This window comes from Bos grunniens, chromosome 2 (genome assembly GCF_055505025.1).
Source record: "Bos grunniens cultivar Pamir isolate PY7600 chromosome 2, Bosgru_T2T1.0, whole genome shotgun sequence".
NCBI classification, from domain to species: Eukaryota; Metazoa; Chordata; class Mammalia; order Artiodactyla; family Bovidae; genus Bos; species Bos grunniens.
Window position 1 is genome coordinate 16948386 of NC_141166.1, and position 23957 is coordinate 16972342.

At 43.5% G+C, this 23957-nt stretch overlaps 1 protein-coding gene across 6 annotated transcripts in view; it reads right to left on the minus strand.

Annotated features, from left to right (window-relative positions):
* The window catches only part of DIS3L2 (DIS3 like 3'-5' exoribonuclease 2), a 356275-nt gene that overhangs the window by 139617 nt on the left and 192701 nt on the right, over positions 1-23957 (minus strand). For all 6 annotated transcript variants that reach the window (XR_015140204.1, XM_086335398.1, XM_086335394.1 and 3 more), the window contains one exon: positions 20842-20921. Coding sequence is in view for 5 of the 6 variants with exons in the window: in XM_086335398.1 (XP_086191524.1) it covers positions 20842-20921 (80 nt within the window). In the remaining variant the exon portion in view is untranslated. The remainder of the gene's footprint in view (positions 1-20841; positions 20922-23957) is intronic.

Here is a 23957-nt window from a genome sequence, read left to right on the forward strand (position 1 = left end):
CAAAAATTAGAACGTAACCAGAATTCCAGAAGCTTCTCTTGGCGCTCCTCAGTCTCCATACACACCAAAGATAACTGCTTTTCTGATCTTTATAATCTATAACCATAGGTCATTTCTGCCTGTCTTTGCACTTTATATAAATGGATTTGTACAGTATGTATTCTGTATGTATGTGTGTATTTGGCTTCTTCTCAATGTGCTTTTGAGATCTATCCATGTTGTGTCTGAATTTACTCTGTGTCATTGCTGTGCAGTATTCCACAGTACAATTTATCCATTTTATTGTTGATAGAGACTTAGGCTGTTTTTAGTTTTTGCTATTATAAATAATGTTGCTATGAGCATTCTTCTACACATCACATGTACTCTTCCTGTGGGTATTTATCTAAGAATGAAACTGCTGGGTCATGGAGAATAAATCTATCCAGATCTATTACATACTGTACAACAGTTTTTCAAAGTAGTTGTACCTAACTTTTTCCCTACTCAGCATTGTTGTTGTTTAGTCGCTAAGTCGTATCCAACTTTCTGCAACCCCATGGACTGCAGCACACCAGGCTCCTCTGTCCTTCACTGTCTCCTGGGATTTGCTCAAATTCATGTTCATTGAGTCAGTGATGCCATCTAACCATCTCATCTTCTGCTGTCCTCTTCCCCTTTTGCCTCCAATCTTTCCCAACATCAGTGTCTTTTCCAGTGAGTTGGGTCTTTTCCAATAAGTCCACTCTGCATCAGGTGGCCAAAGTATTGGGGCTTCAGCATCAGTCCTTCTAATGAATATTCAGGGTTTATTTCCTTTAGGATTGACTGCTTTGATATCCTTGCAGTCCAAGGGACTCTTAAGAGTCTTTTCTAGCACCACAATTCGAAAGCATCAACTCTTCAATGCTCAGCCTTCTTTATGGTCCATCTCTCAGTTCTGTACATGACTACTGGAGAAACCATAGCTTTGACTATATGGACCTTGTCAGCAAAGTAACATCTCTGCTTTTTAATTGACTGTCTAGGTCTGTCATAGCTTTCCGTTCAAGGAGCAAGTGTCTTTTAATTTCATGGCCACAGTTACCATCTGCAGTGATTTTGGAGCCCAAGAAAATAAAATCGGCCACCGTTTCCACTTTTTCCCCCTTCTATTTGCCACTAAGTGATGGGACCAGATGTCATGATCTTAGTTTTCTGAATGCTGAGCTTTAAGTCAGCTTTTTCAGTGTATGAGAGTTCTAATGTATCCATTAGATCCATGGATCCATCCATATTCCCATTATATTTGGTATTGTCAGCTCTAAAATTTGTCAACTATTCTTGTAGGAACATAGTATATCTTATTGTGGTTTTAATTTCCATTTCCCCTGTGGACTAATGATGTTAAGCATTTTTTCATATGTTTTTGGCACTGGCTATCTTCTTTTATAAAATGTCTAACTCTACATATTCTCAATAAGAATCCTTTGCTCGATACACACACACACAAACATATATACACACACAAATATATGTAAAACAAACATTCTCTCCTCTGTGACTTGCCTTTTCATTATCTTAATGATGTCTTTTGATGAACAGTTCTTAAATTTAACAAAATCTAATTTACCACTCTTTTTGTTTGAAGTTAATGCTTTTTGTATCTCACGTAAATCTTTGCTAAGGTCATGAGGTTATTTTTCTATGTAATGTTCTAGAGAAGAGCTGACACTTCCAGAAGCATTAATGTTTACCTTTCATGCTATGAGTCACATGAAACTGATTTCTATATATGGCACGAAGTCGGAGTCCAAGTTCATTTTTTTCCATATGGACAGTCAACTGATCCAGGTGGTGATGGACCCATCCTTTCCTCACTATGCTGCACCTTTGCTGCAAACCAGGTGATCATACACACGTGGGTCTGTGTCTGGATTCTCTATTCTGTTCTCACCTTGACTTCTGAACAGCAATTGAGTATTTATTATTTCAGCACAAGCTTACTAAAATTCTGCACCAATTTTAAACTTTCCATTTTTATACTAATGATAGTTTTCAGTGAGCACTTACTTTTTGTCTGGCACAGTTCTAAGTACCAAGGATTATCTCATTTAATCTTCTAGGCAATTTCCAATTGGGCATTATTATCCAAGTTTTACAGGCCTAGAGAGGTTAATTCTAATCTCTAGAATATGAACTGTGCTCTTCTTATTTTTTGGCCACACTATCTACCTTTGTGCAAAAGCATCAGTAACCTATGCAACTCTAGGCATTTATTGCTAAAACCTTTAAAGCTAGGTTGTGTTTTTGCAACAACAGGCACAAATGAAGTTTTGCTCCTTTAGCTTTTCATATACTCAGTATTTTGGAACTGCAGGACACTTGAGAAACTGCCCAGTCCAAACACATATATAGTTGGGGAAAGAGACTTCCAGAGAGATTGCAGATATGCCCCAACTTACGTGATGTAGTAGAGGCAACAATGAGACAAGAACCCAGCTCTGCTCCTATTTCAGTGCTCTTTTTGGGACCACAACTGCCTCTCATCAGGCAGTCAAGTGTGCTGGATCATGGAGGCTTCTTAGCTGGCCTCCAGGTTTACCCTGGTGCCAGGTCCTTGAGGATGCCTGAGTAGTGGGTGCCAGATTATCTTGGCTTTAATGAGCAAGGAAACTGGAACCAATCAGCAGAGCTGGAAGCAGATGAACAGGCCACAGTCCAAATATGGTTTAACAAGGTGCACTGAGACATCCATGAAAAAAGAGAATTTCCAAAGCCCAGACCCCACAGGAATCAGGCAAGCAAGATTTGAATGGAACATAGGAATAAGACTTAGAGGGGTGGAGCTGCCTCTCCACTTAATCTTTCCACTTCGATTCTGTGTCCTCAAAACAGGAACTCATTGGCAAGCATCCCAGAAGCCCACTTCCATGCCAGAGGCTTTGCATGACTATTCAGTTACTTGGATTTTTTGAGTCAAGGTACAATTCAATTTAGAAATGACCATTCAACATGGACAGTTAAAACTGTTCACTCACCAGTGCCCTAAATGAACGGAGAAGACATGCACTTTCTTATGAGCTGATGGTTCTACAGAAATTTTCCATTTCTCTTCCCAGGTTCATTATCAAGAGCCATACTATGAAAATAGGATTTGTCTGTGATCAAGTACTTGGGTTGCCTGGATTTGCCTGAGGTCAGAATGACCTCTGACATAAATGATAGTAAGAGCAATAATCAGTGTTTCAAAACCAGGATTAGAAATTATTTCACATAGAAGAGGAGTGTAGGAGGAATAGTATTTGAAGTGCTGGGCATCATAAAGATGTCAGGGACAAAACCCAGAAATGGATCCAAGTAGAAAATGGCCTTAAAGTGCAATTTTTCTTTTCCAAAATCTGTGTTAAGAGTTTCAGGGGTTCTCTTCTAGAAAACAAGGAATGGATTTAGAACACCGTTTTTGATTAAGTGTTGCTGAGTCCTAACCACTGGACCACCAGGGAATTCCCATAAATCTTATTTTTAAACCACGTGTGGTATATATTTCCAATGGCTAATAAATGAAATTTTCCTAATTAAGTGTGAGTTGCCTCTTACAGTATAGTAATCAGTAGTTAGGAAGGACATCCCTTAGAAACATGGTACTTCAGGGTTCAGCTTGTTGAAGTGAATGAAACAGAGACAAGCATACATGACCAATGGGCTAAGAGAATATGAGGGACTGAATCTAAGGGCTTAAATTAAGGTACCTTGTCAGAGATGAAGTCAAATTCCAAGAGGCTATAGAAGGCCTGACACACTGTTTAGACATTATCTTTTCTGATGAACTGATCCTTCTAATTATCATTTAGATACTTTCCTTACAATTAGTAATGTTTTCTATTTTAAGAGCTATTTGTCAGACATTATAAAAAAATATACTAGCTTTCTTTTGCTTAGTACCTTATTGAAAGCTTTCCTCATCTTTTTACATTTCATCTTTTCATCCTCATGTTTTAAGTGCGTAGTTATAAACAGCATATAGCTAGATTTATCCAGTCTAACAATCTTTGCTTTTTAACTGCAGTTAAATTTGATGTGCTTATTAATTTTTTGGTACTTTAATATGTGCTTTTTATATTTCCTGCACTCTCTACTACTTTGCAAGTTATTTACTGTATTTCTATTCTTATTTAAAAGATAGTTGAAACATTTATGGAACATGAACACTATAAATATAATATATATGATATAAAATATAAAATAACACAGAAACTGAATATTTAAAATCATATGTTTATATGCTTCCAAGTCTGTTACAAAGTTAACAATAACATGGCAAAGTTTTTTCAAACAGTAATGACTTTTCGGAAAAGACCTTAATTTGACAATTAATAGTAACTCTAATACTATAAAATTGAAAATGAGATCTAATAGCTATGTTTGATATTTTGTTTCTACTTTTTAAGCTTTCCATTTTGGCAGGGCCAAAAGTAGAAACAGGAACTTCTATTATTCAAGTAAATGAATCCTACCTTTCACAACGACATGCATGAAAGGAACAGTAGAGTTGAGTTATTTGCTGTGTTTCTTTGGGGAGTAGAGGGAATGTCTACTGTTACAGTTATAATAGATAATTCTCATATTTTGGTTCAGTACTTGTACCGACAATTATGTTCCTATAGCAAGTCATCTTCTACCTTTCCTGAGCTCCGAACCTTTGTGAGGCTAACCTTTATAGGCTCAAATTTTTACACTTTCTCCTTTTTCATTATAAGCACTTAAAGCTATAAAATCTCCTCTAAGTATTGCTTTAGCTGCATCATTCCATGTTTCATAACTTTTCTGTACATTCAGTTTCACTAGAACTTTATCTCTGGCAAATCTTTAAGGCTCTGGCTAAGAGTTAATTCTTCTGGAAAGACATGCTTATGATTCTGACTGATTTCTAGAAACACCATCCATCTGGTGCCATTTTAAACTAGACGTGCTTGGCTTGGAATTTTATGGACCATGCAGGGAGTATTAATTCAGGTCTGGAGCAAACTTTCTAGGTCACTAGATATTAGACGATACCACTAGCTCTGCTGGCACATACCTCTTTCTTCAGTTATCTGCTCCTGTTTCACTACTGGCTTCTAATGGCTGGCAAGCCCTTTATTGCCACCTTAGCCATACATTTCTAAAAGATGCATCATCTGAAAGAGTTTTTATTGAAGAAGAGTTTTTCAGGCTATCCACTCTATCATATTACTGGAAATGTAAAGTGAAAGAGTTAGTCACTCAATCATGTACAACTCTTTGTGACTCCCATGGACTGGAGCCTCTGTCCCTGGGATTCTCCAGGCATGAATACTGGAGAGTGCAGCCATTCCGTTCTCCAGGGGAATCTTCCTGACCCATACGTGATATAGTGTAAGAACTGAACCTGGGTCTAATGCATTGCCGGCGGGGTCTTTCCAGTCTGAGACACCAGGGAAGTCCACTGGAAATGTAAGTCCTATGCAAAATGTAGTGAATATATACATTTGTGTACTTTTTTCTGAGGAGAGACTGTGACTCTAAATATAGATTAAAACCACTAGCATACATTCTGTTTCAACCTTATGCAAATTAAAGTAGCAAATTTTATCTTATGTTTTACAGATCTCCAGGATAGAGGAAATTTTAAGATAACCATTTAAAGTTGATTTCCAGTCTTAAACTATAATTTAAAAAGATACATGCATCCCAGTGTTCACTGTAGCACTATTTACAATAGCCAAGCCATCAGACAGTTCAGTCGCTCAGTCGTGTCCGACTCTTTGCAACCCCATGAACCTCAGCATGCAGGCCTCCCTGTCCATCACCAACTCCCGGAGTTTACCCAAACCCATGTCCACTGAGTCAGTGATGTCATCCAACCATGCCATCCTCTTCATTCCCTTCTCCTCCTGCCCTCAATCTTTCCCAGCATCAGGGTCTTTTCAAATGAGTCAGCCCCTCGCATCAGGTGGCCAAAGTACTGGAGTTTCAGCTTCAACATCAGTCCTTCCAATGAACACCCAGGACCGATCTCCTTTAGGATGGACTGATTGGATCTCCTTGCAGTCCAAGGGACCCTCAAGAGTCTTCTCCAACACCACAGTTCAAAAGCATCAATTCTTCTGTGCTCAGCCTTCTTTATAGTTCAACTCTCACATCCATACATGACCACTGGAAAAAACATAGCCTTGACTAGACTACCTTTGTTGACAAAGTAATATCTCTGCTTTTCAGTATCCTGTTTAGTTTGGTCATAACTTTTCTTCCAAGGAGTAAGCATCTTTTAATTTCATGGCTGCAATCACCATCTACAGTGATTTTGGAGCCCAGAAAAATAAAGTCAGCCACTGTTTCCACTGTTTCCCCATCTATTTGCCATGAAGTGATGGGACTGGATGCCATGATCTTAGTTTTCTGAATGTTGAGCTTTAAGCCAATCTTTTCATCTTCTCTTTCACCTTAATCAAGAGGACAGATGAATAAAGAACATATGGTATGTGTGTGTGTACAAACATACACATACATAATAGAATATTACTCAGGTGTAAAAAAGAATTTAGTTTTTTTAGAGATCCAACCAGTCAATCCTAAAGGAAATCAGTCCTGAATATTCATTGGAAGGACTGATGTTGAAGCTGAAACTCCAATACGTTGGCCACCTAATGCACAGAACTGACTCATTGGAAAGGACCCTGAGGCTGGGAAAGACTGAATGAGATGGTTAGATGGCATCACCAACTCGATGGATATGAGTTTGAGTAAGCTCCGGGCATTGGTCAGACACAACTAAGCAACTGAACTGAACTGAATTGATAAAGAAGAATGGAATAATGCCATTTGCAACAACATGGATGGACACAGAGATTATCACACAAAGTGAAGTAAACCAGACAAACAGCATTATGATGTGGAATCTTGAAAAAAGATGCAAATGAACTTATTTACAAAACAGAAATAGACTCACAGACAAAGAAAACAAGCTTATAGTTACCAAAGAGAAAAGGAGGGAGAAAGCTCAACTTGGAGGTTGGGACTAACATATACACATTGCTATATATGAAAGAGATAAACAACAGGGACCTACTGTATAGGATAGGGAACTAAATGTGATATTTTGTAATAACCAATAAGGGAAAAGAATCTGAAAAGAAAACACACATAAATATATATATAATATATATACTGCTGCTGCTAAGTCGCCTCAGTCGTGTCCAACTCTGTGCGACCCCATAGACAGCAGCCCACCAGGCTCCCCCATCCCTGGGATTCTCCAGGCAAGAACACTGAAGTGGGTTGCCATTTCCTTCTCCAATGCATGAAAGTGAAAAGTGAAAGTGAAGTCGCTCAGTCATGTCCGACTCTTAGCGAACCCATGGACTGCAGCCTACCAGGCTCCTCCGTCCATGGGATTTTCCAGGCAAGAGTACTGGAGTGGGGTGCCATTGCCTTCTCTGATATATATACTAAATATATAAAAATAATCATATCTATTATATGTATATAGAGATTATATACATATAAATGTATAACTAAATCATTGTGCTGTATACCTGAAACTAACATGACACTAGAAATCAGCTATACTTCAATAAGATAATTTTTTTAAAAAATTGATTCCCATTTTCAAAATGTCACCTGATTTCTACAACCTGGTATCACCTTGGCATTACCTCCATATACCAACCTAACCTCCAAACATTTCCAATGGAGGGAAATTAGACACAAATTTCTTCAATTTTTGAAGTCTAAACATACCATTAGCTTTGTTCGTAGTGATGCTTTCTAAGGCCCACTTGACTTCACGTTCTAGGATGTCTAGCTCTAGGTGAGTGATCACACCATTGTGATTATCTTGGTCGTGAAGATCTTTTTTGTGCAGTTCTTCTGTGTATTCTTGCCGCCTCTTCTTAATATCTTCTGCTTCTGTTAGGTCCATACCATTTCTGTCCTTTATCGAGCCCATCTTTGTATGAAATGTTCCCTTGGTATCTCTAATATTTTTGAAGAGATCTCTAGTCTTTCCCATTCTGTTGTTTACCTCTATTTCTTTGCATTGATCGCTGAGGAAGGCTTTCTTATCTCTCCTTGCTATTCTGTGGAACTCTGCATTCAGATGGGTATATTTTTCCTTTTCTCCTTTGCTTTTCGCTTCTCTTCTTTTCATAGCTATTTGTAAGGCTTCCTCAGACAGCCATTTTGCTTTTTTGCATTTCTTTTCCACGGGGATGGTCTTGATCCTTGTCTCCTGTACAGTGTCACGAACCTCCATCCATAGTTTATCAGCACTCTATCAGATCTAGTCCCTTAAATCTATTTCTCACTTCCACTTGAAAAATATCAATAACCTCAGATATGCAGATGACACCATCCTTATGGCAGAAAGTGAAGAGGAACTAAAAAGCCTCTTGATGAAAGTCAAAGAGGAGAGTGAAAAAGGTGGCTTAAAGCTCAACATTCAGAAAATGAAGATCATGGCATCCGGTCCCATCATTTCATGGCAAATAGATGGGGAAACAGTGTCAGACTTTATTTTTTTGGGTTCCAAAATCACTGCAGATGGTGATTGCAGCTATGAAATTAAAAGACGCTTACTCCTTGGAAGGAAAGTTATGGCCAACCCAGATAGTATACTGAAAAGCAGAGATATTACTTTGCCAACAAAGGTCCGTCTAGTCAAAGCTTTGGTTTTTCCCGTGGTCATGTATGGATGTGAGAGTTGGACTGTGAAGAAAGCTGAGCACTGAAGAATTGATGCTTTTGAACTGTGGTGTTGGAGAAGACTCTTGAGAGTCCCTTGGACTGCAAGGAGATTCAACCAGTCCATCCTAAAGGAGATCATTTCAATGTTGGGCAAAACTAACACAATATTGTAAAGTTTAAAAATAAAATAAAATTAAAAAAAAATAAAATGATGAATTTTTTGGTAAATAAATAAATAAAGGAGATCAGTCCTGGGTGTTCTTTGGAAGGACTGATGTTGAAGCTGAAACTCCAATACTTTGGCTACCTGATGCGAAGAGCTGACTCATTTGAAAAGACCCTGATGCTGGGAAAGATTGAGGGCAGGAGGAGAAGGGGACAACAGAGGATGAGATGGCTGGATGGCATCACCGACTCAATGGACATGAGTTTGAGTGAACTCCAGGAGTTGGTGATGGACAGGGAGGCCTGGTGTGCTGAGGTTCATGGGGTCGCAAAGAGTTGGACACAACTGAGTGACTGAACTGAACTGAAACATACCATTAATTAAGATCTGTTACCAAAGGGACACTTGGATTTTTGTAATACCAACTTCCCATTTCTCCAAACTAACAGATGATCATATTGTCACTGCAGATGTGCTTGGCTGCTAAAAAGCCCTTTCTTAACTAGCAAGGCTGTTTGTCAAAATAATTAAAGGGAAAAAGTTCTGGCTTTTGTATCATAAACCAGTTTTGTTATTGTTGCTTTTCACTATCATGTTAAGGCTCATTCAGTAGGTAAATTTTATCAGAAAATTAGCACTCATTGAATTTGGAAATGGTAAGGATCAAACAAGAAGGAGATGGATAAAAACGACAAATAAAAGCAATAAACAAGTTACTATGGAAGCCTGTAGGTATGAAATGAGAAGAGTAGTACAGGCTATACAACAGACTCATGCAAGAAAATACTGGGGAAGAAGTGAGTCTCAGATATGCCAACTCTTAGAGGTACAGGGACAAATGTCATGGTCATGGATGTAATTCAGTGATCTTACACGATCACTGAGACATGATGAGATGGACTCAAAACCTTGACTGTGATGAGGGAAAGGAAAACCTAATTCTAAAGAAACAGACATCACAGGAGGACATGTGGTATAAGTTTATATGTCAGCTTTTAAGTATACAGGCAACCTACAAATAAGGGCTGAAGCATGATGGAAATAAAAAGGGCAAGGCAAGAAACAGAAAAAGGGGAGAGAAAGATGAAAAGTCTGTAACAAGATGCTTAGGCTGACTAGATCAAGCAGTTTTCAAATGCAGGGTACCATGCATGATACTCAGGATACAGAGATGTCTGAGGAATGCCCTGCTTTTAGGAAACAAGCAAAAAGGAGAATTACATCCACAAGCCATGATGTTTATTGCATTAGGCACATGAAGACAATCTGCTAATAGAGTAGGAACAGTTCATTCTGCCAGGAGGAAAGGAAAGCTCCACAGAGGTTTCATCATGCTCTTGAATGAAATTCTGACACAGGAGTATCCAGGGAGGCCAGGCGTTCTAAGGGGAGGGCAGAGGGCAAGCGGGGTCCAGGACGCAGGGTAGAGTGCAGTAGACATGCAAAGCGAGGAGTGGCCAGATCCCATTAGGGTGTTGTGCATGTGTGTGTGTTGGGAGAAGTCTCATTAGGGTGTGTGTGTGTGTGTGCACGCGCACGTGTGTGTTGGGAGAAGTGGCACTTGGAGGTGGGGAAGGAGAGAAAGGAGGCTGGGTGCTAATCTTAAAGTAAAGGGCTTTGATAACAAAGCTCTGCCGAAAAACGTGGACTGTGCTATAGGAATGAGGAGGTTTTCAAGCAGAACAGTGACATGAGCTGGTATTTGCGTGTACATGAAGGAACACTAGCTGGGTAGCCAAGTGCAGGACGGACAGGGAGGAGGGGGAAGATTACTGACAAGGCCATGACAACAGTGCTGAGAGGAAAAGGAATTAACTGTGATTTCAGGATTCCCTTTTGAAAAAAAGCTTTGGTTGACTAGGTAGCAGGTGATGATGCCTTTATAAAAGCAGGGGACGGAGAAGAAACAGATTTAAGGGGAAGCAAGGTCCCAGCGCCCTTCCCCTGGTGCCCACCATGTCCTCCCTCGCAGCAAACCCCCAAATTTGGATCACTGCAACTTCTGCTCCCACATCTAAGAGGCTAGAGGAAATCAGCCAGGCTTGGCAGTATTCCAGCTCAGTCCAGGGTAGCTGGGTGCAATGGGCTCCTGGTCAGCTCCCATCCAGCCGTTCTACTGTCCCCTGCTCCCCGCAGAGCCCCCACCCCTTCTGCCCTCAACAGGCCAGCCACTTCCTCTCATGACTGAAGTATTATCCTTTGTAAATACTCAGCAGGCATCCCACTCCTTATGTCCTGCTTCTCTGTCTCAAAAGGAGAGCTGTTCACCCTCCATCGCCATTACCATCTCCAGTCCTGTTTTCCACTCCCTTCTCTGCCACCTGCAGTCTGGCCTCCCCTCCTCAAAGTCCCTGACATTAGTCTCATCAAGGTCGTCAGTGACCTGGTTGCCAAGCCCAGACTCTCCAGTTCTCTTCTACCTGACTTAACTCAGGCTTTCTGACTTTAGCCTCCTCTACCCACTCCCCTTCACCTCCAGTCTTCCTGGACTCATCTCCTGGTTAATTTTCCTCATCTTCCCGGGAGTCCAGCTAGGGTCCTTCTCTCTGCCTGTGACCTGTCCTGGGCCATCTCTCCCAGACCCATGCACTGATGACCCCATATCTCCATCTCCAGCCTTGGACAAGTGACTCCTTTCACTTGTCCTCTTGGTATTTCTATCTGAATGACTCTCAGACTGCAAACCCAACATGTGTTTGTCTGAACACACCATCCTCCCCTCTAAAGTTGGCTCTTCTCAGTATTTCTTGTTGAACAGCATTCAGTTCAGTTCAGTCGCTCAGTCATGTCCGACTCTTTGCAACCCCATGAACCACAGCATGGCCTTCCTGTCCATCACCAACTCCCGGAGTTTACCCAAACCCATGTCCATTGAGTCAGTGATGCCATCCAACCGTCTCATCTTCTGTCATCCCCTTCTCCTCCTGCCCTCAATCTTTCCCAGCATCAGGGTCTTTTTAAATGAGTCAGCCCCTCGCATCAGGTGGCCAAAGTACTGGAGTTTCAGCTTCAACATCAGTCCTTCCAATGAACACCCAGGACTGATCTCCTTTAGGATGGACTGGTTGGATCTTCTTGCAGTTCAAGGGACTCTCAGGAGTCTTCTCCAACACCACAGTTCAAAAGCATTAATTCTTCGGCGCTCAGCTTTCTTTATAGTCCAACTCTCACATCCATACATGACCACTGGAAAAACCATAGCCTTGACTAGACAGACCTTTGTTGACAAAGTAGTATCTCTGCTTTTCAGTATGCTGTCTAGTTTGGTCATAACTTTCCTTCCAAAGAGTAAGCGTCTTTTAATTTCATGGCTGCGATCACCATCTGCAGTGATTTGGAGCCCAGAAAAATAAAGTCAGCCACTGTTTCCCCATCTATTTGCCATGAAGTGATGGGACCAGATGCCATGATCTTAGTTTACTGAATGTTGAGCTTTAAGCCAACTTTTTCACTCTCCTCCTTCACTTTCATCAAGAGGCTCTTTAGTTCTTCTTCACTTTCTGCTATAAGGGTGGTGTCATCTGCATATCTGAGGTTATTGATATTTCTCCTGGCAATCTTGATTCCAGCTTGTGCCTCCTCCAGCCCGAGCGTTTCTCATGATGTACTCTGCATAGAAGTTAAATAAACAGGGTGACAATATACAGCCTTGACGTACTCCTTTCCCTATTTGGAACCAATCTGTTGTTCCATGTCCAGTTCTAACTGTTGCTTCCTGACCTGTGTACAGGTTTTTCAAGAGGCAGGTCAGGTGGTCTGGTATTCCCATCTCTTGAAGAATTTTCCACAGTTTATTGTGATCCACACAGTCAAAGGCTTTGGCATAGTCAATAAAGCAGAAATAGATGTTTTTCTGGAACTCTCTTGCTTTTTCGATGATCCAGCAGACATTGGCAATTTGATCTCTGGTTCCTCTGCCTTTTCTAAAACCAGCTTGAACATCTGGAACTTCACGGTTCATGTATTGCTGAAGCCTGGCTTGGAGAATTTTGAGCATTACTTTCCTAGCGTGTGAGATGAGTGCAATTGTGCAGTAGTTTGAGCATTCTTTGGCATTGCCTTTCTTTGGGATTGGAATGAAAACTGATTTTTTCCAGTCCTGTGGTCACTGCTGACTTTTCCAAATTTGCTGGCATACTGAGTGCACTACTTTCACAGCATCATCTTCCAGGATTTGAAATAGCTCAACTGGAATTCTGTCACCTCCACTAGCTTTGTTTGTAATGATGCTTCCTAAGGCCCACTTGACTTCACATTCCAGGATATCTGGCTCTAAGTGAGTGATCACACCATCATGATTATCTGGACTGTGAAGTTCTTTTTTGTACTTTTTGGTACTTGTTCTGTGTATTCTTGCCAAGTCTTCTTAATATCTTCTGCTTCTGTTAGGTCCCTACCATTTCTGTCCTTTATTGAGCCTATCTTTGTATGAAATGTTCCCTTGGTATCTCTAATTTTCTTGAAGAGATCTCTAGTGTTCCCCATTCTATTGTTTTCCTCTATTATGTTCCACCTACTGCCCAAGGCAGAAGCTTAGATGACATTCTAGATTCTTCTCCTACTTCCAGTATCAAAAGCTTACTAACTTGCTCATTCTACAAACACTGCCACGCGTGTCAACTATGTAACACACAGTACACAGGGCACTGAGGGTTCAACAGTGAACAACAGGACAGTCTTTTCTCTCGTAAAGCTCACCTCCAGGGGGACAGACCCACACAAGTACCTTAAGGAAAATCAACAAATGGGTGGGGAGAGAAGACTGTAGTGACAGGGTGGTCAGGAAGGGTTTCCTTCAGATGAAATTTGAGCAGAATTTAAGAGCAGTGAGAGATCTGGGAGAAGGGGATCCAGACAGAGGGAACAGGAAGTACACAAGTGCTGAGCTAGGAGCAGCCTGGCCCATCTTAAGGACAGCACCGAGGCCATGATGGCTGGAGGAGTTTGGGTGAGAAAGTGACTGCAGGAAAGGAGGGTGGAGGGGTGGTTAGAACCAGAGACAGCAGCAGGTCCCGCTGAGGACTTGGAGGAGAGGTGGTTAGAGAGAGAGAGCAGTAGGTCCCAGTGAGGACTTCGGTTTTTATCCTCAGCAGGATGAGACGTCTTGGAAAGGGTGGGGTAGGGGAACAACCTGATCAGATCTTCATTTTATAAGGACTGCCTTGGTTTCCATGAGTGGGAAGAAAAGGGCCGTCACGAGAGAGCACTTAAGAGGCTCCTGCAGCTGCCCCGATGTCACCCTTGGCTAGTGCCTCCCGCACTTCTAGCTCTGCAGCCTCTGCCTTGGTTGGGGCAACTGCCATCTCCCACCTGGACTATCTTAACCCCATGCTCCATCCTGACTCCTCACTGCTGCCAGAGCGAGCTCTCCAACCTGCAGGCTGGATCCTGAATCTCTCCTGCTTAAAGCTCTCTGCTTACCATTACACTTGGGATAAAACTCCCACTCTGGAAGAGAGCCTGCCAGCCCTCAGAGGCTCCTCCCACCCCGCCACAGTTCAGCCATGCTGACTTCCGGTTCCTTTCCATACCAAAGTCTTTGTACTTCAGGGCCTCCACATGCTCTGTTCCCTTTGCTTGAAACGTTCTTTCTACCCACTCTTTTGTGTGGCTCACTCCGTTAATTCTTCAAATCTAGGTTTAAATACTACTGTCTGTCCCTCACACCACTCTCGCATCTCAACCATGGGCCATTCCCATACTTCTGGTTGACAGTTACTTGACATTGAACTGGGAAGGACAGGGAGCTTGTCAGGGCTTTTCCTCTGTTGTAGATCCAGCAGAAAGAGGAGCCCTTGCTCCTCAAATCACATTTCTCGTTTCTTGAATGGATGGATGATGTTGCTCTCCAACTTAAATGCTGTCTTCTCCATAAAGTCTAAACTTTCTAGCAGGACCTATGAAAGAATTGAGTCTCCTCCCTGCTTCATCTACAACCACCACCCTACTTGAACCTCACAGTCCAGAGAGTCCCAATTCTGTGTGTTTCCCTCCAAATTACCACGTGTCTGGCACCTGGGGCTCTTCACACAATCTTCCCTCTACCTGAGAACCCCCTCCCCTCTTGAGAGGTTATGAACATCAGCACAGGTACAGAGATTCACTGAGCACCTGCTCTGAGTCTTGCACTGCAAGGGGGTGGCTGGATGGTGAGAAGGTAGATAAGAAACAAGATAGTCAACAGCATGTCAGTGGGTGATGAGTGATGAGGAAAATAGTACAGCAAGGATGTTGGAGAGGGCTGAGGGGAGTGGAGAAATTAGAGGCAAGATGGCTAGGGAAGGTCTTTCTGAAGACAGCCACCTGTCTTGAATCAGCCACGCAGCTCTCCAAGGAAAGAGCAATCAAGCAGAGGGAACAGGGCACAAAGGCTGAGGCACTAGGAAGGAAGGGGACTGGAGCGGAAGTCCCACAGACTCCCATGAGGCAGACAGAGAAGGGGGAAGATAGAGAAGAGTTAAAGAGGACAACCAGAGAAAAAGAGTCCAATGACCAAGAGCAACTAGAGCCGCCAGAGCCCAAAGAAGAGTAGGTGAAAAGCAAAACAACGCACACGTTTACTGAACTGAAATCAGGCACAACCTGTGCCACTGAACTTTCTGGAGCCATGTAGCAAAGGGAATAAGAAAAAAGTGGGAGACTGGAGAGTGACTGCAGCAAGTACAGACGGTTCTTTGATGGGCAAGGGAACACAGCTGCTCCTGAGGCTGTAGGGGGCTGAGGAAGGTTTTACAGGATGGAGACTTAAGTTTGTGAGAGGAGGAAGCCAGACTAAAGGGAAACATGAAGGGGCCGTGGAGAGCGACTGGTGGGGTGAGATCTTTCTAGACGTGGGACTGAACCCAGGAATAGGGTCCAGTCCGGGTGCTAGGATTCGCCAGAACCCTGTGCTCATACCTTCAGGACTCCCATGCCCTCTTCCTTTCCAGCAGCAGACCCAGAGCCTTCAAGGCCACTCTCCACTCATTAAAATTACGACCCCCGCCCCCTTCTATGGCTCAGGTTCTCTGGCCTAAGCTTGGCACACAGCAGGGGCAGAGTCTTTCCAGCTTCTACTTCCTCACTGCCTCCAAGGGTGACAGGTCATGACAAGAACTCTCAGCAAGTGACACATGTAACCACATGGGTAGGACTTCTATGGAATTCTTACAGGCTCTCTCCTAGTGTCTTGTTCCTATTCCCTGAGTGAGAAGGGCTCCCAGGAACAGAGCTCCCGAGTCCTCCCTCCTCAGGGAAGGGAAAGCGAAAGCCAGATCACAGAGACAAAGTGGCAGGGAGACTGGTGCCCCCCTACAGCAGCGTAGGCACAGTGCTCTCCTAGGGTCCCTCAGGCAGGACGCCGTCCACTCACGGAGCACTTTCTCACACCCGGTCAGCTGGACGGTTCCTCCTTTCTGTGAGTTGGCCAGCTGCCCTCTGAGGGGGTGGAGAAAAGGCACAGGCAGCTAAGTACCTAAGATGTGTGCTCGCTCCTTGGGCAAGATTTTCATGGTTCATGGTTGAAAGCAGCGAGGAGGAGAGACAGGCAAGAGGGATGCAACTATGGGAATCCAGCCAGGTGTTCATTCCATCAAGACTTCTGTTCAGTGATCGTCAAGGTGTGAATTCCCATTTCCAGAAAGCCTCAAGGATGAAGGGATTTGTTTATGTATTTATTCTTATTCATTTACTCACTCTTTTTCCTCCAATGGTTTTTAGTATATTCACAGAGTTCTATAACTAGTCATTTCAGAACATTTTCATCTCCCCCCAAAGAAACCCCAAACCCATTAGCAGTCAGTCCCAACCCCCCACTCCTTCCCCAGTCCTTCAGCTCTAAGATCTGGCAAGGCTGCTCCTGCCATGTTCAATGGCAGAGCACTCACTGCAGAATAAAACATTAGAGAAGCAAAGAGAGCCAGAGAAGCAGAGAACAGCAATTTCCTGTAGGATCTGTTGGGAGCCTGAATAAAAGTTGAATAAAAGTCCTGACTTGTCTGGCTGATGACTTCCTCTCTCAGAGACTAGAGCAAAGCAATAAGGCAGGTTTAACTGAATAAAATGGGTGGCTGGAACCGGCTGGAACAGAATCACCGTGCTCTGGCAGACACGGAGAAGTCCGAATACAGGCAGCCACCTACCTCAGAACTCACAGAGGCAGAAGTAATTCTGTGACAAGGGAAATGGGCTCAAATTTCATAAGCTACAGGACATAGAAAAATATACCGGATGCTCAGTTGAGAAGCTGTGGTTCGACATACAGGACAGCTGTTATATAGTATCTGAGGGCTGTCACATGAGAGACAAGATTTATTCTATAGGACCCCAAGGGCCACACATGAGACCAACAAGTGCAAAGTCACAGGAAGAAAGAGTATTTGAGATCATTACTGGGAAGGATTTCCCAATAGTCACACAATCTTAAGGCTGAATGGGCTGCCTGTCAGGTAGAGAGTCAAAAGTGCAATCTGGATATTCAATAAGCAGACGCTGGAGAAGTAATCTGAAAAGCAGAGGGTAGTGTGACAACTGTGACGTTCCCACACTTGACTGGTGAGGTCAACTGTGGGGTGTGCGGTGAGTGATCTGCTACAGCCATCAAACACTGCAGCATGTGATTTACTGGTTTTAGGTGCTGGGTTATCATTATGACACCAGTCTTTCTCATTTGCACTTTTAAATACTTTCTTGAGCTAAGCTGAAAGACTCCATGTTAAAGTTGGCGGGCTGGTAATGCTTGCGGGAATGATGCCCTCGAGTGTGTTCCTGGGGGCCTCGAGTGTGTTCATGGGGCCCTTGAGTGTGTTCACAGGCTGTAAGAAGTGGGGAACTACCAAGCGAGTTGACTAGCAGAATCTTTTCCAAGGCCGATATCCCTCAAAGGGAGAGGGCACCTCCTCCTCAGCCTCCCAACCTGACCAAAGCCTACTGGGGAGCAGGTGTCATAGCATTTCTGCAGGATTCATTGCAGACTGTAATGCCTAAATCTCATACCTATGGGAGAGATACTCGTAACAAGTCCTGGGGGGCCTCTGAACTCTACAGAAAGGGAGGGTAAGGACTAAATAAGTTACTTCGGACTGTGTGTTTCATTTTCACAGAAGAGTCATTCAGACGATTTCAATGGGACCAAAGGCAAGTTTAGCCTTTACGTTTTCTTTACATAAAAATGGTTGCAGATGATGAACATATGCCCAGAAAACATCACTTGCTTTTTGAAACATTAAACAGTTTTTCCTCTAAGCAAGAACTGACACGAACTGTTAACTAACGGAACCTGAACTTAGCCAACCTGTCCCCAATCCAAACTGGAATTGACTTTCACTTTTCATCCCCCTGGATAAATGGCCTTGGCAGAAACTGCTGTCACAAAGGCCAACTGTAGAAGTGCCACCAAAAAAATGCTTGACTACCCAACTCAGGTCTTTTCAGACTCTTCCCTGACTCCTTTCCATGTTCTTTTTCTGTTGCTCTGCCAAATGACCAGACGTTCCTTACTCCTCTGGCATGCAGGAGTAGTGAAGCAGATGGAAGGTATCTCATCACCTGGGATGGTGGCTACCGGGCAGCCAGTAATTTCTGGCACCTCATAATTTTTTTTATTACAAAATTTTTTCATTATAAAGCTATTATTACCACATTATGAAAATCTGGAAACTAGGGAAAAGGGAAAAATCACTTACAGTCCCATCATCCTAAGAAAATCACCCTTTGAGTTCTGCTGCATTATCTACTCATCTCCACGGCTCCCTGGATATGACGAGATGAACCACACACATTTAGCCCACCTGTCCCCCACCTCCTCTGCAGAGGATCTGCAGCAGGTTACAGGGAAACCCAAACACATGTCGTCAGGCAGCGATTCCATATAGACATGCTCTCTCTGAAGCTTGTCCTCCTTATTTCCCAGTTTCTACCACACAGATTCCATGTCCTCATCATCCAGGTTGGAACTTTTGCCCCATCTTGGATTCCCCTCCCTCCACTCCAATATCCACCCCATTGATCTTCTGTCATTACCGCTTTTTTCACAGCTGTCCTCCCCACCCCCATTAATAATAATGCCAGCATCTCCAGTCCGGGCTTCCCTGGTGGCTCAGATGGTAAAGAATCTGCCTGCAATGCAGGAGACCCAGCTTCGATCCCTGGGTCAGGAAGATACCCAGAGAAGGGAATGGCTACCCGGAGCCTGGAGGGCTACAGTCCATGGGGTCGCAAAGAGTCAGACATGACTGAGCAACTAAGACTTCTCTCCTCTCCAGTCCAGGCGCTTCAATCTGTCTCTCTAACCAATCACAATGTTTCTCGGCTCCTATTTCCTGTCCTTTTCCTCTACCTTGCGCTGCTAAATGACTTCCCTCACTGGGACTGCTTTCCCTGAAGAGCAGTTTGAAAACAGTCGGTTTTCGATTGTCTGATGAAGCATATTCTTTGGAATACGCTGGAAATTTCTAAACATGTACAACTTGTCCCCAGTCAACCCTTCTGGCCCCATCTTTTACCATTTTCCTACACGAAGCCTCTGCTGATAACCTGGTGCCCTAGACAGGACACATAGCGTGTGGAGTGAGTGGGGGCAGGACACGCACCTGCTCCCCAGTGTCCCTGCAAGGGGGATACCATGCGGGCCAGCTGAGACAGGGGAGATGGGGACCAGGCCCACCCTCCCACCATTAACTACAGAAGCGGCCAAAGTAAATGAAGCAACAGTTTCCAAGCATTTGGCTACAAATAGAGCAGGGCTATGAACCTGGAGAGAAAGGAAATACAGGAAGTGAGGTCCAGTGTCACTGGGCTTTCTCCCTGGGGACACTTTTCAGCTGCAGCTCAGGGGAGTGGACGTGAGTGTGAGAAAGCCCAAGCCTTTGCATGTAGCAAAGATTGCTCAGATATAAGAAACCAATGTGCTATTTGCTTTTTTAAGTAGACTGCTCTAACTTTGGACTGTAAAAATACGTAATTCGTCTGAAATTCCCATGAGACCTTTCCTCTCTCTTTATCCTTTCTCGTCCTTTGAGTTTTCTGTGGTTGAAAACACCAAGCAACATGGCCCAGAATCTCAAGGAGAACTCTTACTAGAAGAAGATGAGAGCATTTTTGGCAGTAGTATTTTCTGTCTCTCAGCTTTCCATCTACTGAGAGCCTCCCTGTCTATTATGGAGAAGAGACAACACACTGAACCCATGGAGTTCTGGATATTAATAGAACATGTGAACATCTCTGCAGGGTTTGCAAAGACCAGGTCGCTGGGCCACCAACACTCTGCAGTATATTTAAGTCCCAAAGGTGGATACCATCAGGGGCAGGCCGGCGAAAGCCATACTGGAGAATGACTCATGCCACAGCAGTCACCAGACACCCTTTTCCCCACCCCAGAGCAGGGCAGGAAGCAGCTTGAGAAGCTGGAGCAGCACATGATGGTGGTTGGGGTGGGGGGCGTGAAGAAGCAGATAGCAGGGTTACTCTTCTCACACCTCACACACTTTCCCTTCCCGCTACTGTAGTTTTCAAATCCTACTTTTTCCTACCTATCTCTGTCCCCAAAGAAGGTTTCAAGAGCCACTAACAACTGCCTTCCACAGCCTACTGGGCAGGTTGAAGACCCTTGCTGAGCGGCACTGGCCCTGAGGGGCTTCCTCAGAGGGGCTGTCCTGCTACCCTGCTGGGCCTGGAATCACCACTGTGTGTCGTTCAGTTCAGATGAAGAACTCCGTGCTTCTCCCAGGCAGGGCTCAGGGGCTTCTTCTTCTCTAACACGCCATGCCCACACTGGCACTTCCTGCAGGGCCAGGCCTGAAATCAGTTCTTCCGCCCTCCCTGCTGCCCCTTCTGAGGCCTGAGGAGGATCCCTTAAGAGGACATTTCTCATTCCCACCTCTCACCAAAGTCGGCTCAGGAGCACAGTCTTGAAGTCACATACTTGTGGAGGCTCCGTGGCCAGGGGCAAGTTCAGGGACAGAGCAAACCTAATCCTGCACATTACACTGTGCGCCCTTGCCTGCCACCCAGAGTGCACAGAAATCCCATCCTACCATCAGCGAGGGACTTGCAGGAGAGGGCGTCATCGAGGTCTCGGGCGGTTGACGGGTCAATGGTGAAGATACAGTCTTTTCTAGGAAAGATTGAAGACATAATTAGCAAGGCCACAAATAACCGAAACTTGACCCCACCGGAGAGCAGCTTTAAAGAATAGTTATTTTGCAAATGTATAAATAGTAGGCAAAGTGGGGAGGAACTTCTCTCTTGTCTCTCTGAGAAGGGGATCTTTAGTAAACTGTGAACTAGGGAGGGTAACAAGGCTCTGTACTGTCTCTGAGGGCCCTTCTCCTCTCTGTGGCCTGGCCCCTCTTTCTCTTTGATCCTGAGAAACAGGTGCGGGCACGTGGAGGTGAGGCAGCCTCTGGGAGTGAGGCTTCCCAGGAAGTCCATCTGAAGAGGGGCAAGTCCCTTCGGTAAATTAACTCTCTGATGGGCTGTCCTTTCTTCGCCTCCCTCTTTCTCGATGGCTGATGGGAGTCTGTCCTTCAAGGATTATATGAGCAAGATTTACTGAGTCTTCTCCGGCCTTGCAAAAGCAGGATGTGCCTAAGAATAAATGGCCTGACTCGTGACACAGGGATGAGCCCCAAGAGTAGGTTCTGTGAAAAGCTTTGGGCCCATTTAGTTGGCTGTGACGCAGTTCTACTTGGAAATGGCCCTAATAACAATTTTTTTTTCTCTTCAAATAATTGTATACTTCCCCCAAGCTCATACACTTAAGTACACCCCACGCCTATTTATCACCACAGTATCCCTGTGCACATCTCATTCCTAATCTGTGAAGCCCCTGGACAGTCTCATTTTGCTTTATAATTTCCCAAGTAACATGCCCCACCTAACCCAGCCCTTCCTACGATGTAAATATCTAATATTTGGGCAGTCTAGTTCCCCACACCGCCCGCCCCATCTACCCAGGCACTGGCCTGGAGGTTTGGGTATTTGGAAGAAACCACCCTCCCTTCCCCACAGGCAGGCTATTTGAGTCAGCACTCCCCACTCCCACTGGACTCTCCTCCAGAGGTAATGAGTGCATCCTGACAGGAAGTAATGCATGCCACCTGATGGGAAGTAATGAATGCATCCTGACAGGAAGTAACAAGTGTAACCTTATGGGAAGAGACAACGAGGTGAAACTAATCCTGATACCATGGCAATGGGCTCTAAATCGGTGAGGCTCTTGAACTTGATTCACAAGGTAAAGCTGTCTATTTCTTGTTCCTTTTAGTATCCTCCATAAAAGTCAGCAAACTGCATTGTAAACCCTGAGTACTCAATAAATACTTTTTAAATTGAAACTGAAATGTCCAACTTGGTGGTGGGAAAGTTTTGACCCACCTACAATCACCGTAAGGGCAGCATAAGAAACTAAAAGAACGTTCCTCTAGTAAAAATCAAAAAGGATATTCTGTTAGCTTGATGAGGGCCGCAGTTTACTAGTTTACTTAGAGATTTAACCGGGAAGTTAAGTTTTCTTAAAATCAAATGTCTCTAGGTGCTTTGAGAATTTTATTTCTATGAAAGAAAGATAAGGCTCGCTAAAACATTTCCAGCCTCAAACTGATTCAGCCATATGTGACAGAATAAAACTTTAAGACTTCAATTATTAGTTTGTATATGTCTGAGAGGGCCCAAACAACCTTTGAGAAAAATCTTAAGACTAGCCCATAAGCACTCAAACCAATGCTCCATTACACTTTTTCAAGAAAATCTGCTCTTAAACCAGAAAGATAAAAGTCTGAATGAAAACAACTCTGAGGAATGGTATTCAGGAAGGGTTACTGGAAGATGTACCATCCAAACAGTATCTTGATCAGGGTTTGGCCAACTACAGCTCTCAGACCAAACTAGGCCTGCCACCTGTTTGTGAACAGTCTGCAAACTAAGAATGGTTTTTGTCTTTTTAAATGATTGAAAAAGAAATAAGAAGAAAAATGTTATTCCATGACATGTGAAAATTGTATGAAATTCAAATTTCAGCATACAGAAACGAAGCTTTATCAAAACATCAAGCTTTTAGGATACGATGGCAGAGTTGAGCTGGGTACTTTTGGCAGGGGCTGTGTGCTAAAATATCTGTCTGACCCTTAGCAGAAAGTGTGCTGATCTTTGTTTTAGATCAAGTCAAAGTGTTAGTCGCTCAGTTGTATACAACTCTTTGTGGACACGTGGACTGTCCGATGGACTGTATCCCACCGGGCTTCTCTGTCCATGGGATTTCCCAGGCAAGAATACTGAAATGGGTTGCCATTTCCTTCAGTGTTTGCAAAATAAGTGTTTTAATTTTTTTTAAAGGTCATATAATTAAATCATTTTGGTAAATGCTGAGCCAATTTTTTTTTTTTTTTGAGCCAATTTTTTAATTGAAGAACTTCTCAGAGCCTTCAACATGCTGGAATCGCATAATCCTTGCCAGACTCATTTGATCTTGGTACTTTTTTTGTGGCAGAGAATCTCCCAGATTTGAGGGGTGATAAATGCACCCTTGAGACACCCATCACAGTGGAATCTCGTCATACAGGGCCTCACCACCAAGCCTACCCCATGGGACACCACAAGAAGTCAACCAAATGGCTGCGCTATTCACTGCAGGGAAGCCAGTGAGGGCCTTGCTCTTGCTCATTCAGTGCCCCTTTCACGGGCACTTACACAACAAGCTTATGCAGTGCAAAGACTCCCTCTTCTTTTCCTGAGCTGACAGTCTGCCTGTACCTCACACACGTGTGAATTTTATCCTTTTTAAGTTTCCTTCTTTGCTTTGGCTGCTAGGAAACTCAGAAAAAAACATGTGTGATCTGTTTCGAGAGAATCTTATTTATAATTTGAACTTTATGAACTAATCTTTATCCTGGGTGTGCCTATTCTCCTATTCATATATTCCTTTTGCCCTGAAACCTGATATAAAAGTTATTCACTGCATTATATGTGTATCTTCAAGTGGTCTTAAATTATTAAAAAAAAAACAGTGTATAAAAACATATGCACATATATTGAGGGGTTACAACATTCGGAATCATGTGTTGAGGGGGTGCTGGAAGAAAAGAGAGACAGGCAGTCTAGGCTACTAAGAGAACTAACTTCTAGAGAGAGTAAAACTCAGAGAGCTCTGGGC